The sequence below is a fragment of the Helianthus annuus genome, chromosome 16, assembly GCF_002127325.2.
Source record: "Helianthus annuus cultivar XRQ/B chromosome 16, HanXRQr2.0-SUNRISE, whole genome shotgun sequence".
In the NCBI taxonomy this organism is placed as follows: domain Eukaryota; kingdom Viridiplantae; phylum Streptophyta; class Magnoliopsida; order Asterales; family Asteraceae; genus Helianthus; species Helianthus annuus.
The window spans coordinates 69,465,576-69,478,886 of record NC_035448.2 but is presented as its reverse complement, the minus strand read 5'-3'; the positions used below and the strand labels follow the sequence as shown (position 1 = coordinate 69,478,886).

The 13,311-nt window shown below is 34.7% G+C and overlaps 1 protein-coding gene and 1 long non-coding RNA gene across 2 annotated transcripts; both read right to left on the bottom strand.

Annotated features, from left to right (window-relative positions):
- Window positions 1–260: 260 nt before the first annotated feature.
- Window positions 261–3,976, bottom strand: LOC110889886. The gene is made up of 7 exons (XR_004884544.1): window positions 3,967–3,976; window positions 3,642–3,762; window positions 2,510–2,606; window positions 2,201–2,312; window positions 1,486–1,632; window positions 1,259–1,375; window positions 261–623 (listed from the first exon to the last, which is right to left on the bottom strand). It is a non-coding gene; the product is annotated as an uncharacterized LOC110889886 (long non-coding RNA).
- A 2,090-nt stretch (window positions 3,977–6,066) lies between these two features.
- LOC110889885 (staphylococcal-like nuclease CAN1) lies at window positions 6,067–13,092 on the bottom strand. The gene is made up of 8 exons (XM_022137463.2): window positions 13,016–13,092; window positions 12,888–12,943; window positions 12,058–12,181; window positions 11,152–11,546; window positions 11,012–11,068; window positions 7,327–7,483; window positions 7,224–7,262; window positions 6,067–7,094 (listed from the first exon to the last, which is right to left on the bottom strand). Exons 3-8 carry the CDS (start codon window positions 12,061–12,063, stop codon window positions 7,077–7,079), a joined length of 672 nt encoding a protein of 223 aa, XP_021993155.1. The 5' UTR covers window positions 12,064–12,181; window positions 12,888–12,943; window positions 13,016–13,092; the 3' UTR covers window positions 6,067–7,076.
- Window positions 13,093–13,311: the final 219 nt, after the last annotated feature.

Sequence of the window (13,311 nt, the reverse complement as noted above, 5' to 3'; positions counted from 1 at the left end):
TGTGTTACACGGGTTGTATAAAGAAAATACTTCTTACAAATCTATTGATTTAATAAATTATACATACATAGTTATGCGCTTTTGAGTATCCACAAGAGAATACAATTGTTTGAGCGTACTCGATTCTTGTCGCAACTTACTAAAATGGCTATCTTTTTAATTCTAAGCTTCTTGAGTTACCATATGTTGGTCTTTGAGATTGTTCGACTTGGGAACCTATCTTAATACAAACTCCAAATGAAAAAGAGGAACATTTCATCTCAAATGAACACAGATATATAGCACACAAATTTTGTTTTTACAGTAAATGTAACTGAAAAAAGACAACTATAAAAGAGACACTCAATGTTGTTTTTATAATAAATTTATACACAACGCCGCGTTGCGGCGCACTCAACCAAAACATCCTTGTTATGATAACATGTACATTTTACAACACAACTCAGAACACGATCACGTTAAACCAAATCATTCTTTGCGACAGGCATTTGATCGGTACTAATTTGGTTCGTCATGGTATCTATACTGTTAAATTTAATTGCAGAGAGACTTGCTCGCAACTCACAACTTTTGTAAGCGAAACGAAGAACTCCAACCTGCTGCAAAGTCGAAGTGTGTTCACACTGAAAAGTTCAAAAACCTCATTAAAACACACAAAACAACCATGAAACCACTCTTACCGAACACTAACAATTATCTTTAGTAACTAAATCGGTAAAATACGTGAGCACATGGTCAGGTAATCTTAAATTTATCTCAAACATGATTTGTTTATCCCCAAGCAGTCTTGAACATCTGCATTATATTTATAACCATTTTTTGCCAAACACTCGTTACTGAATATATTGCAATGCAATTTATTTTAAACAAACAACAAATCCTATAATTTAACTTTATGAATAGACTTTAAATTTGTTTAAGTCTTAATATAAATTTTGTAATAATCGTGCAATAAAAATTATTTTACCATCAAGTTTGATTATTGTAAACTGTTACAAAAATTTAAACCATAGACCACCACTTCGATTTCTTGTTAACCGGCCCATATTACCCCGCAACTAATAAACAAATGAAACTATATATAGCGTACTAACCGGAAATTCAAAGGCCTTGACTGGAAAATGTCGTGTTCAATCCGAAAAATGACTCAGCCTATCAAAAGTTTTTCTGAACTTGATCTAATTCTTTAAAAATTCGAAGGCCTTAACTACCTTGATTTTAGACCCATGAGGATCATAGTTTGTAGTTTTTGACATACCTTTGATCTTGAAGTCTTATTCTAGTCAGCCCTTGGTTGGTTTGGGTGAGTACGCCTGGAATCTTATCTTCTTTTCCAACATAATATGAGAACGGTGTTGTAATTTTTTAAGTGTACCTGAGTATTTTCAATTCCCGAAGCCAATGAATAAGGACACACCTAGTAAATATAAAACAATGAACAAAGAAAAGCTAACAAAACAATGTATAGAGTTGAACACTACTTACATGTTTATCAACCAAAAGATAGCAGTATTCATTATTATTTCGATCATAACATAAGAAAACCATATCTTCATGGGTCGTGCATCAAGAAGATCAGTGTCATTGCAGGCATTAATTTCAGAAATCTTTGCACGGGTCATTGTACCTTGCCTTTAATGAAATGCAACCAATGCATGCATATGGGTCAGTTTAAATTGTATTTAATCCATGATGGAACTAATGGGTAGTTTAATGTTTTTAACAGATAAACAGAAATAATCAAAAACACACTAACTTTTATCATACGTTTAAAAATAAACCGTGTATATAAAAATATCAAACTTTGCCACATGAGAGTAACTACTGAATCAAACACATTATCCACAACACATAATCCTACTTCTCTAAAAGAACTTACTTTTGATATATATAATTGGAAACACAACTATAGCTCCAACCACTACCGCTTGTTCACCTTTTAGCCCTCATCTTTGTTATAAAAAAATATTAACAAACATAATAATAGCTTAGGAGCACACATTCAAAGTTGAATATCTAACACATGCAAGACAACATTCAGACCCAACCGTTGTTCTTCAAAATCTTAAAACCATTAGCGTTTTATGCTAAATAATTCATGATCAAGAAGAAAAGTGAAAAAAGTCTTTTTTTGACAAAATGGCTGATTCCATCTAAAATTAAAATTTTAACCAGAGAGATTAATTATGAGTGAACTTACAGTCGGTTTCAAGTGTAAAGCCACAACGTTCATTAAGAATGGGTATTGAGGCCATGATTGTGTTAAGCGATCAAACAGGATGCCAGCCCTCCTTTACCAGCAGACTCGTCGCCTGAGTAAGGAAGCAAAAATTGTTTAAAAAAACGTGGTCTTAATCAAATCTAACGCTTTTTGTATGCTTGATTACTTCATAAATGTAAAAATATATATATTCTAAAAAAATTACATATGGCAGATCTGGTTGTATTCTTATAGCAAAATATGGTATGGGCTTATAGGGATTTTCTATGGAGACGTGTCCTCGACAACCTGGCAGTTCTCCGGTCTCAGCTTTTGGGGTGGGGGTGCTTGATCGCTGGGCTTTCCTTTTCCTCTAATGATTAGAAAACCATTAAAGTGTCCATACCTGCAAATAAATTTGCTTTAAAAGTTAGAACCCTAAAATGTACCTGCCACATCCTATCTACACATCAAACATCAGCAAAAATAGCTTTCAATAAGCAAATTATTTAAAAATCAATCTATCAGTCAATAAGAAATTAAAAAGGTGAAAACTTGAACCATGATACCATCAAGTAGTTCCTAAACATAGGGTAAAAGCCAACCGAACTACCCAGCTAGCTGGCTAATTGGTGCGTACCCTGAACCAAATATTGAAGATCAATACAACAGATATCAGAAGTGAATCTAAATTTCAGATTCTTAAACTGGTCGGAAAAAAAAACAAACCAAACATGGAAAACATATTGAATCAAGAGTCATACTAAAACTTGATTTTGCCTAAATAAAAAGTTATTGAAAGATTGAGAGAGGGTCATGTCGCCGTAAGAACCCATACTTAGACTCTCATCGTTCTCAGATTCAATAACAAACAAACATCCATGAGCAATCCGATGGGAGTTTAGAAGAGCCAAAAAGGTTATCGGATATACCATAAAACTACTAAGTAAAAATAACACAATTAAACATGGAATGACAACTACTTAACATTTTCCACCAGCTTAAACCACTTCATCTCGTTAAAGGCCCGTACATTCCCAGCCAGCCAAATCATCCATAAGGTAGCCATAGCAACCAGTTGTAGTATCTTATTACCGCACTTAGATGAACCATTATTCGTAAAAACCTCCATGACTTCATAAATATGTTAGCCATTCATTCTAAATTAATGGGATTTTGACCCACATGCACACTTAGCTCCAAATTAGTTTCACATGTGGACATGTAATAAGAAGGTGATTGGCTGGCTCCTCCGATATTTGATATAGTGGTCACATCAAATCTAGAAACGGGTCCCTCTTTTTGCCCAGGCCTCATGTTTAGTGGGTATACTATCACTAAACGCCCGCCAAGTGAAGAAGTTGACCAAATAACACAAAAATTAATTAAAAGTAACTTTAAAATGTTGAAAGCACGAATTACTCAGGCGAGTTATTAGAACCTTTGAGAGTGTTGTGGAATGGTAATCACAAATTCACAGCTTGCATCCGAAAGTGTTGAACCAATTGTTCAAAATCTTCGAGCTCTAACCACAAACCGTCAAATAAACGAAACTGTTCATTCTGAAAATATTAAAAACACGTGTAAGTTATTATAAACCCACACACTATGTTTATCCATTTAAATCACTAAATAAAAGGATTAATGTGACATTTTGTTTATACCTTTTTTAGATAAGCTACAGATCAAACTAATTGACTTATGTGTAAATGGGTCAGAATTGACATCCATAACCAAAAAAATTAAAAAGGGGTATGATTAAATACTTATTCTGGCTAGCCAGTTGACCCATTTCATACCTGGTGTTGAAAAGACCACTTTCTGATGGCCTTTAGAAGAATGGAGTGACAACGTGAAGCCAAAAAACCAGATGAAAATATGAGCTCACAGTGCCAACATAACCAAAAGTCAAGGTAGAATGTAAAGTGGATCGATTAGGTTAGGTAAGTGGTCAAAACGGTTCAAGTTGAAATGGTTCATTTTTTAGTACTGGGCCAGGCCAGCAAAGCCGGGTCATGTTGAACCCACACACTATTTTTATCCATTTAAGATCATAATAGCTAGTTACTAAATTAAAATATGATTGATATAAATCATTAAATAGAAGGATCAATGTGACATTCTTTTGTACACGTTTAATATAAAACACAACTTAAACCAACTGATTCATGTGTAAATGTGCCAATATTGAAATCCATAACCAAACAAATCTAAAAAGGGGATGATTAAGTACTTATTCTGGCTAGCTGTTGACCCATTTCAGGTATACCAGATGCTCAAAAACACCACTTTCTGATTCTTGATGACATCCAAAACTTGAACCCGAGGCACTTTTAATGCTCGATTTCAAAAGCACACTACTTTCTGATTCTTGATGATATCCAAAATCACACTCCATACCATTAACTGCAATCAACTGTACATATCCAAAATCCAAGTAATGATGTTTAAATACATTCTAGGTTATCACCCGTGAATACTCACGAGTTCGGACAATTAATTTATTAAAACTCAATTGTACATATATATATATATATATATATATATATATATATATATATATATTAAAAAATGAATATTATGCCACATATCTTTCAACATTGCTGAAACAATTTTGTTACTGGACCAATCACACGGAACCATGCCTCTTAGGCACGCCCTGGTGCCCATCTTCTGTAAGGTTCCAAAAATTCACGTTACTGGCACTTTTGACACGGGGCCGTGCCTGCAAATTCAGATTTCTCGAATCCCCTACTACAAACAAATATGATATTCTAGAATGTAATTAAGCATCATTTATCACAAAATGAAGGCTCACATTTTGGCCACAAACAAATATGATATTCTAGAATGTAGGTTCACATTTTGGCCACAAATACTAATTTTACAGGTTATACCAAAACATGGCTATTATCTAATTCCTTTCACGGCTGCAAATTTTGTTTTGTTTTTTGTTTTTTTTTTTTTGTTTTTTTTTTTTTTTTTTTTTTTTTTTTTTTGTGAAAAGCATGGCTTTAACTCTAAACATGGCTGCAAATCTTGTTGTATCTTTAATTTTTTTTTCATAGTCCAATGTCACAAGTTAAACTAAAAAAAACTAATAAATGTTAATTAAAAAAATAGCCTTTTCTCTAAATTAAGTGGTCACCAAATCCATTATTCTGTCACATGGTTCTTCAAGTCTAAGCCTATCGAACAAACAAACTAATCAAGTTATTCAAGTAATGTGGCATCCACACTGTAGCAGTATCTGGCCCAAATGCAGTGGCATCTGGATAAATATCCAATCTGGTGCCTTCTAAAACGATTTCAAAAAAAAATTATATATATAAAAAGAAGTTTTACCCAAGTCTTCAGTTGCTTGTGAGATATTTCTTCATAAGATCTAAATGTCCCTGGTGTAGCAACTTTTGATGAATCAACCTTGTTTTTTGGACTCTTTATTATGTAGCAGCTTCAGCATATAAACATGGAATAATATGAGCATATAAACATGGAAGAATATGATGAACAACACAATTATTAAAAAACCGCGTTAGCAACATGATGATGATTGAATCTGGTTATATGATTCATTAGACACCTTCCAGTAACATTTAAAAACCAAACAAACAATTTTTTCCTAAAAATTAGGGTTTACAATATCATATTACAAAAAATTAACAGATGAAACAAAAGATCCTACAAAAACATTCATAATAACAAACCAAAATCGTTGAAAATCTAACCGATTGAAGAACATAAAATACAAAAAACACTTACTGATTGAACATGATAATCTTGTTCGGATTCGGAAGAAACAACAAACGTATTTAGTCATCGCCATCGAAAACAACACAATAATTATTCCCTAAAAATTAGGGTTTACGATATTAAATAACAAAAAAGAAACAGCTTATATAGGAGATCAAAACATTCATAACAAATAACCAAAAGCGTTGATAATCAAAACGACTGAAGAACATAAAATCATTTAAACACTTACCCAACGAAGATGATGTTCTGCCTGGGATCTGTGAATAACATAAAACGAAGGAAGTAATACTGATTGAAGAAAGATCTTATAGATAGATGATTCCGATTCAAAATAGCGAAAGAAAAAGGAGAGGAGAAGATTTCGTGACTGATTGAGGGCTAGGGTTAAAGAAAAATGGGGAAAGAAGAGAAAGATGTAGTGGGAAGAAACGTACGTGAGAAGTAGATTAGGAAAAGAGATTGGCGCCCAAGAGGAATTCTCTGGCTTAAGAGGTTGTCCACATCATCAAAATGATTGGCTAAGAATAGCCCATGTGGCCTAAGAGAATTCATTTAGTATAATAGATAGATGTTAATTTTATACTTTTTATGTATAGATTTTGAAGTTTAAGAACCAAATGTATACTAGTGATAATAGAGGAGGTTAAATGTTAAAATATACAAATTAGTTTGACACTTTTATGTAAATTTGTACAAGTTTTTGGGACTAATGTTAATTAGTGAAAAGATAGACGGTTTAAAGGTTAAAATCCAAAAAGTTATTTAACCCTAAAAAGCTAAAACACATAACAGAGCCACTCTTCTTCTTCTCTTCTTCTTCTTCCCGACTTCCGGTAGGTTTCTGGCAATTATTACAACACCGGAGCCGGAATTCGTGGTCGGAATCCCGCTATAATCACGCTTTCGATTCGCTAAGTAACATATTGCGAGATATGGTTAACTACGAAGCGCGCGATAGCGAACGCTATGTTCGCTATCGATAACTATTATTAAATGGAAAATACAAAGGTTGAGTTAGTTCTCCTAGCTTCACTTGATCTTATCTTCTTTCATAACTTATATTGAGAATTCAGTAATTCTCCACCCTCCATTTGCCTGCTTGGGAACAACTTTAAACCCGCTAGCACTCTGCCTTCCACTGATATGAAACCAATGACGTGTTTTCAGAACACAAAAATAAAAATAAATAATAATAGTAATAATAAAATAATAATAATAATATTCTTGTTAGCACAATCACATAACTTAAAAAAGTAATGAATCTTACCCCCCAAGGCACTTCAGTTGCATTATTCAACAATATACCCTGCACAAACGAGTTTTATAAATTAGTCGTGTTAAATTTGTTAGTACACAATGAACAGGATTACCTGTAGATGTTTGTGGTCGGAGTAAACTTCTGCAACACAGCGCTTTTCTTCATCTAAATTGTAGACTGAAATCGTCAAACACTTGCCATCGACCAACATTTCGAGCTCACGCCTAACCTTACGCCCACTCCGTCCATTCATGGGCGCACATACACCCCTGTTTCCATTCAAATAATTTCATAATTTATTAATTATAAACCCTCCAAACTTCAAAATATATTTTGCTCCTACTAGTACTGTCTTACAGAAATAAAAGACATCTGAATCGGATATTTTTTTAAGTATACATGTGTATGGCTATCAACTCCAGCTGTGTGTGTATATATATATATATATAATTGTTCAGTTGGTTTTTAAGCTATCAAAACTGTTTGTGGGTCAACTAAATCAAATACAAGGGATGACTTTAGCTACCAAAACAGCAAATAAACATTGTTGAAAAGAATGTGAAATAATCATTGTTACAGTAATTTTGTAACTGCAAAATTTAGTGTTCAGGTAGTTAAGCGGGTGGTCAAACAAATCAAATAAAAACTGTTTTCAATGGGCAAAATATAGTCCTGAATTGTCCACAATTACTCAAGCACAAACATAAACATTTTCTTCATGGGTCAAATAAACAAACATTTAAAAGTTCCTGTTCTACTTCACTTGTGTAGGAATATACAATCCGGTCGAGTAGAGGGAAAGTAGTTTTCAAAGTAGATGAAATTTTAGAAGCGATTCAACCAGTTGGTGTATGCAGATATGTGTGGTCCAGTCACCTACGACTCAATGTGGCAATAGGTACATGTTCTTAATTGTGGATGACCATATGTGGGCCAATCCGATCAAGACCAAAGATGAAGCATTTGATTGATTCAAAAACTTAATGGAGATAAAAGTGCTACAAACTGATACTGTTGGCAAATTCACTTCACAAGCTTTCAAACCGCTGCCCCACCGTTGACCACCCGTGTGCTGCCATCGCCACAACCCACCCCCAAATTTGAAGTTCTGAACAATGGACCCCAAACCCCCAAATCTTATGCAGAAGATTATATAAAAAAAAACCCAAAATTGCACAAACTAATCATGAGGGAAGCCGCAGCTGGGAGTCGTTAAAGTATGGTGTTGAAGGTGGTGCCTTCACGCTGCAGCAACCACCTGGTTGTTCAGATCTCATTTAGGAGTTTCGTTGTTCAGATCTGGTCATAGTTTAGAAAAACACTCAAGGCGTCCGTTTTGAGGCACGCCACGTGGGGGAACGGTGATAAATCGTACATGAGGCGGCGCCTGAGTGCCAGTTGTTATATGTACGACTAAGTGGTATGTGGCGGACGTTTTGTTTCGAGGCGGAACGGTAAATCAGTGGCGTACGTTTTTTTAGGCGGGAGAAATTACGGTTTTTATGGCTGGATAAAGGCGTAGGATGCTTATAGCTATGCGCAATCAAGAAAAAATAGGGTAGAACAGAGATGGAGACTTGGTTTAAAAAAGCAAGAAGCGCACAAAAGCGACAAAGTTCAAAACCGAGGCCCGGAGCGCAAAAGCGCCTCATACCCGAGGCGCAAGGTGCTTGTACAATTTTTATAGATTAGTTATAAATAATGCTTAGTATAATATTAATTATTAGACACCCAAAAATTAGATAATAGCAAAAGATATTCAATTTTATATAAAAAGAATCTAATGTACAACCTAAAAAGCTACATGTACAACCTAAATAAGCATAAAATTATTTAAAAAATATACTACATCACAAAAAGATGAGAAACATAAAAGTTTAGGATTAACTATAATAAAAACTATTAAAGCAAGGATGAAAAATGTAACTTTAATAGAAAAGGCGGCTGCAATAAATGTCATTAAATATAAGGTTAAAATATGTTCGCTCTGTGTACAAGAAGCGACGAAGCCATCACCTTGGAGCCTACTAAAAAAGTGCTTAAAGCGCTCGCTTTTAGTAAAACACTCGCCTTGTGTAGTCTAAAGCGATAGACCTTGAGCCTTATGTCGCCTTGCGCCTAGGCGTGCCTAGGGCGCGCTTTTTAAAACCCGGGATGGAAACATACCTTATAGCGAAGGATTACCAAGAAAATTAGGGTAGAAGTAGAACAGAGGAGTTGATGACGGCGAGAGAAGAGTGATGTAGCTTTTTAGCTGAAGAAAATAACGACACCTTTATTTATTTCATTTACAAAAACTTAAATTAACACCCTTAAACATTACACTTTTATCATATTCAACCCAAAACTATTCTCACATGTCTATTTCCATTAGGAAAGTCCTGCATTTTATGTTTAGTATTTTATTTTTTTATCATCATCATCATACTCAGTAAATCCCACCAATAGCAAAGCTAAGGTAGGGTCTGAGGAGGGTAAGATGTAGACAGCCTTACCTCTACCCCGTAGGAATAGAGAGGCCGCTTCCAGTGAGACCCTCGGCTCGATAGTCGCTTTGCATCAAGCCTTGGACATAAGGCACATGACACTCAGCAACCGGGACAAAGGCCGATTAGTGCATGTATCCCCATGTCTTTCGGCTATCAACGCCACCACACAATGCATGATTAACCGTCCGTCGCTTTTAACGTTATTTTAAATAACGTTAAAATCAGTGCAATTTCACTTTTGCTCCCCGAGCGCCCACACATATATACATTATACGCGCACACCGCAAGCGGGGCGTTTATTTTATTTTTTAATAAGATACATAAATCTATATTTATTTTTTAATTGCACCTCGGGCTTACGTCTAGGTTCGCCTCGAGGCTTACGCCTCGTGAGGCGAAGGGAAAACGCCTCGAAACTTGATTCTGTTCTTTTAAACCTTGGATCTGGTTAAAAAGAAGCCACTGAAATCAGGATTGAATAAAGGTTATGACGATGATGGGGTTTTGGAGATTGTTAAAAATTCAAATTTGAAAGGGTTGGATAAGAATAGGAGTGAAAATGGGGTTGCTTATTCTGAAGATGTCCATTTGAATGATATTTTGAGGAAGTTTAAGGGGAAGCTTTATTCTCTGAACAGATATTTGTTGAGGTGTTTTAGGAAGAAGACGAGTTTGATAGAGAGGTGAGAGAGAGAGGTTTAAACTTGTTTTCTTAAAGTATTTTTTTAATTTTAATAAAATGCTTAGGTATTTAGTTATTTAACAAGAAAGAGAAGTGGAAATGTGGAATGACTGCTTAGCTGACTATGACACTGCAGAACCATGTTGAAGTGAATTCATTTTGGACATGGGCGCCACCCAGCAGCCGTGTACAGACTGACCCAGTTCTGCGCAAAACATCACTGCTAATGGGCCAAACAGTATGTGCCTAACAGCCCATTAAACGCTAGCAGTCCATGAGATCATGGCCTATTTTTCTGATGTCAGAATTCGAAACACCAGAATCAAGAGTAAAAGGACAGGGTCCAGTTCTGCCTCGAGTCCCAACAGAGCACATCAGACCCTGAAATAGCAAAGCACTTGACAACACTCCATTAAAAGAGAAGAAAACAACTGAGTGAAGTCTACGAGAGGTTGTTGGAGTTGGTAGATGTGCTTAAAAGGCATAATTTGTGCATCACAACTCTTTTTGTTATTGTAGCTCCTTATTTATACAAGTTAACTATGCTTTCTAACTTTCCTACTATTTGATGCAACTCTTAGCAGCAAGACAACACAAATATGAAAAACAAATTCTATTTGGGATACCTTAGCTTGATCTCGTACTTTTTGGCCAGATATCCCTCATCGTCGAGATACAATACCCTGTGACAACAGGTTACGAGTACCATTTAGAAACAGTAATCACGACTTTAAAAACTTAAATATGACATGGGCAGAGTAATTACTCATAGTCTTGTGTAGCATTAATTTTATGCATCATTTCACGGGCCCGATCATTGTCCCCCGTGGCCTGTGCTTTACGACGCTCACTTACAGCGAATAGTATCTCTTGGGGTAAAAGATAGAAATCCTTAACCTCAACAGAGACACTGAAGACCACCCCATTAGTTACTCTTTCCCCTAGCACCTGATTTGCAAAGCTAATAAAAAATCGGGGTTTGAAAAAACTGTGGATGTTGCAAAAGTTTCTTCTTACAGGAAGTGTTGACAACTTGAACACTGGTTTCCTTTCCCAAACCGGTGGAGCTGGAGCAAGAGGAGTAACCCATGAAGGTTCATCATACGGCGAGGGTTTTATCACTAAGGAATAATGAGGAAGCCCGTAAAAGTGCAAGAAGCCCTTGTGAAAAGAGAAATTGATTGATATAACTAATTCACTTAGTCATAGATGACCCAAACTGCATTCCTAATGCGTACAATCTTTTGATACAAAAATAAAAAAGTTACATGTATGTAAATATTGTGAAAAAAAAAAAACTGGTTCCGGTCGGCATTAATTGTTGGAGAGGTTTTTAGTTTTTTTAATAAAAATTTATAATTATTTAGATTAGGAGATTTAAGCAAGTGATCATATTTATAAAAGTAAAATTGAAACTAGGTAAACATAACTTCCTGATTCCGATTAGCATTGGTTGGTTGTTGGACCGGTTTTGAGGGTTTTTTTTTATTTTTTTTCAAGCAAAAACATATACATGATTTAGATTAATAGATTTTTTACGGGTAATCATATTTAAAAAAAAAACAAATTTGAAACTAGATGAATGTAACTTTAGATCAACCCAAGTACCCAACCGAATTGATAAAGTTTGCAAGCTATAGTGTATACGCGATGTTTGGATTAGAGAAGAGACCTCCATATCATCAAAATGAACGCCATATTCGTGGATACTATGCAGGGTGTCATATACAAGCTTGGTAGCTTGTTTAGGATCCGATGGTTTTGATTTCCTCCATGCCTTCAACAGCTCCGTGTACCTTCAATTCAGTTATTTTCTTAGTAGAGTACCTTCATACATAGTTTTGGTTAAAGGTAGTTTTTTTCTCAGGCTACACCGGTGGTTCGGTTTAAAAAACTTAAAACTAAAATTCTGAATGTCCTACTTTTAAACAATTTCTACAATAGAGATAATGAGAAAACTACAACAATTTCTACAATAGAGATCATGAGAAAACTACATATAAATGAGAAAATTAACTAAAAAAGCCTAAAAAATCATACTATTTTTTTTACAATTTTTTATAAGAAATCGCTATTTTTTATATATAGGTTTTTTTTTTTTTTTGGGGGGGGGGTGTCGGTGGGGGGTGGGTTAAGTGGTTTAGGCTTTCAGTATTAGTGCACAAGTGCAGTACATTTTTTTTTTAATTTTTTCATATATAAAAAATAGCGATTTTTTATAAAAAAATTGTAAAAAAAATTAAGTATGTTTTTTTAGGCTTTATTAATTAGTTTTTTTGTTTTCTCATTTAAACTAGTTTTTAAATAATCCATCCACTTCTCCAATAACCAAACAACACTAGATATATATGATAAATCATAGGAAACTATTCAGACAATATATATAATGAAGCACGGGAATGTTCATGAAGAAGTGCATATGGAAACTATGTAATAAAAATAAGAAAACCATCGTCTACAAGATCATTAAACTTATCAGAAGTCATTGGAAAAGAAATTTACCAGCGGATATGAGTATTTGGCGATGAATATACATGCCAGTCCAGGTCTACAGGAATCTGTAAGAATTAGGGTTAGGGTTGAGAATCAATCAAGCAATCGTAAGTGATGGAAATTGTGGGTGGCGGTACCTTGGATTTCTTTTCAAATATATTGAGGTCGTTTTCTAGGGCGGCGACACCATCGGTCTTGGCAGTACCTTGGATTTTTTTTTTTTTTTTTTTTTTTTTTGAAAAGAGGGTGGTATTTATATGTAACACTACAAATCCCATTAGGGTTCCTCATTGGCAAACCCAAATTATGATTTTACCTTGTTTAAATTTGCATTTTTATTATTAGTTTTGTTTACTTCCCCTCTTAGTTAAATTACAATTATACCGTCGGCTCAAATTTACAGTTATGTTATATTTTTTTCTGTCAAGTTACG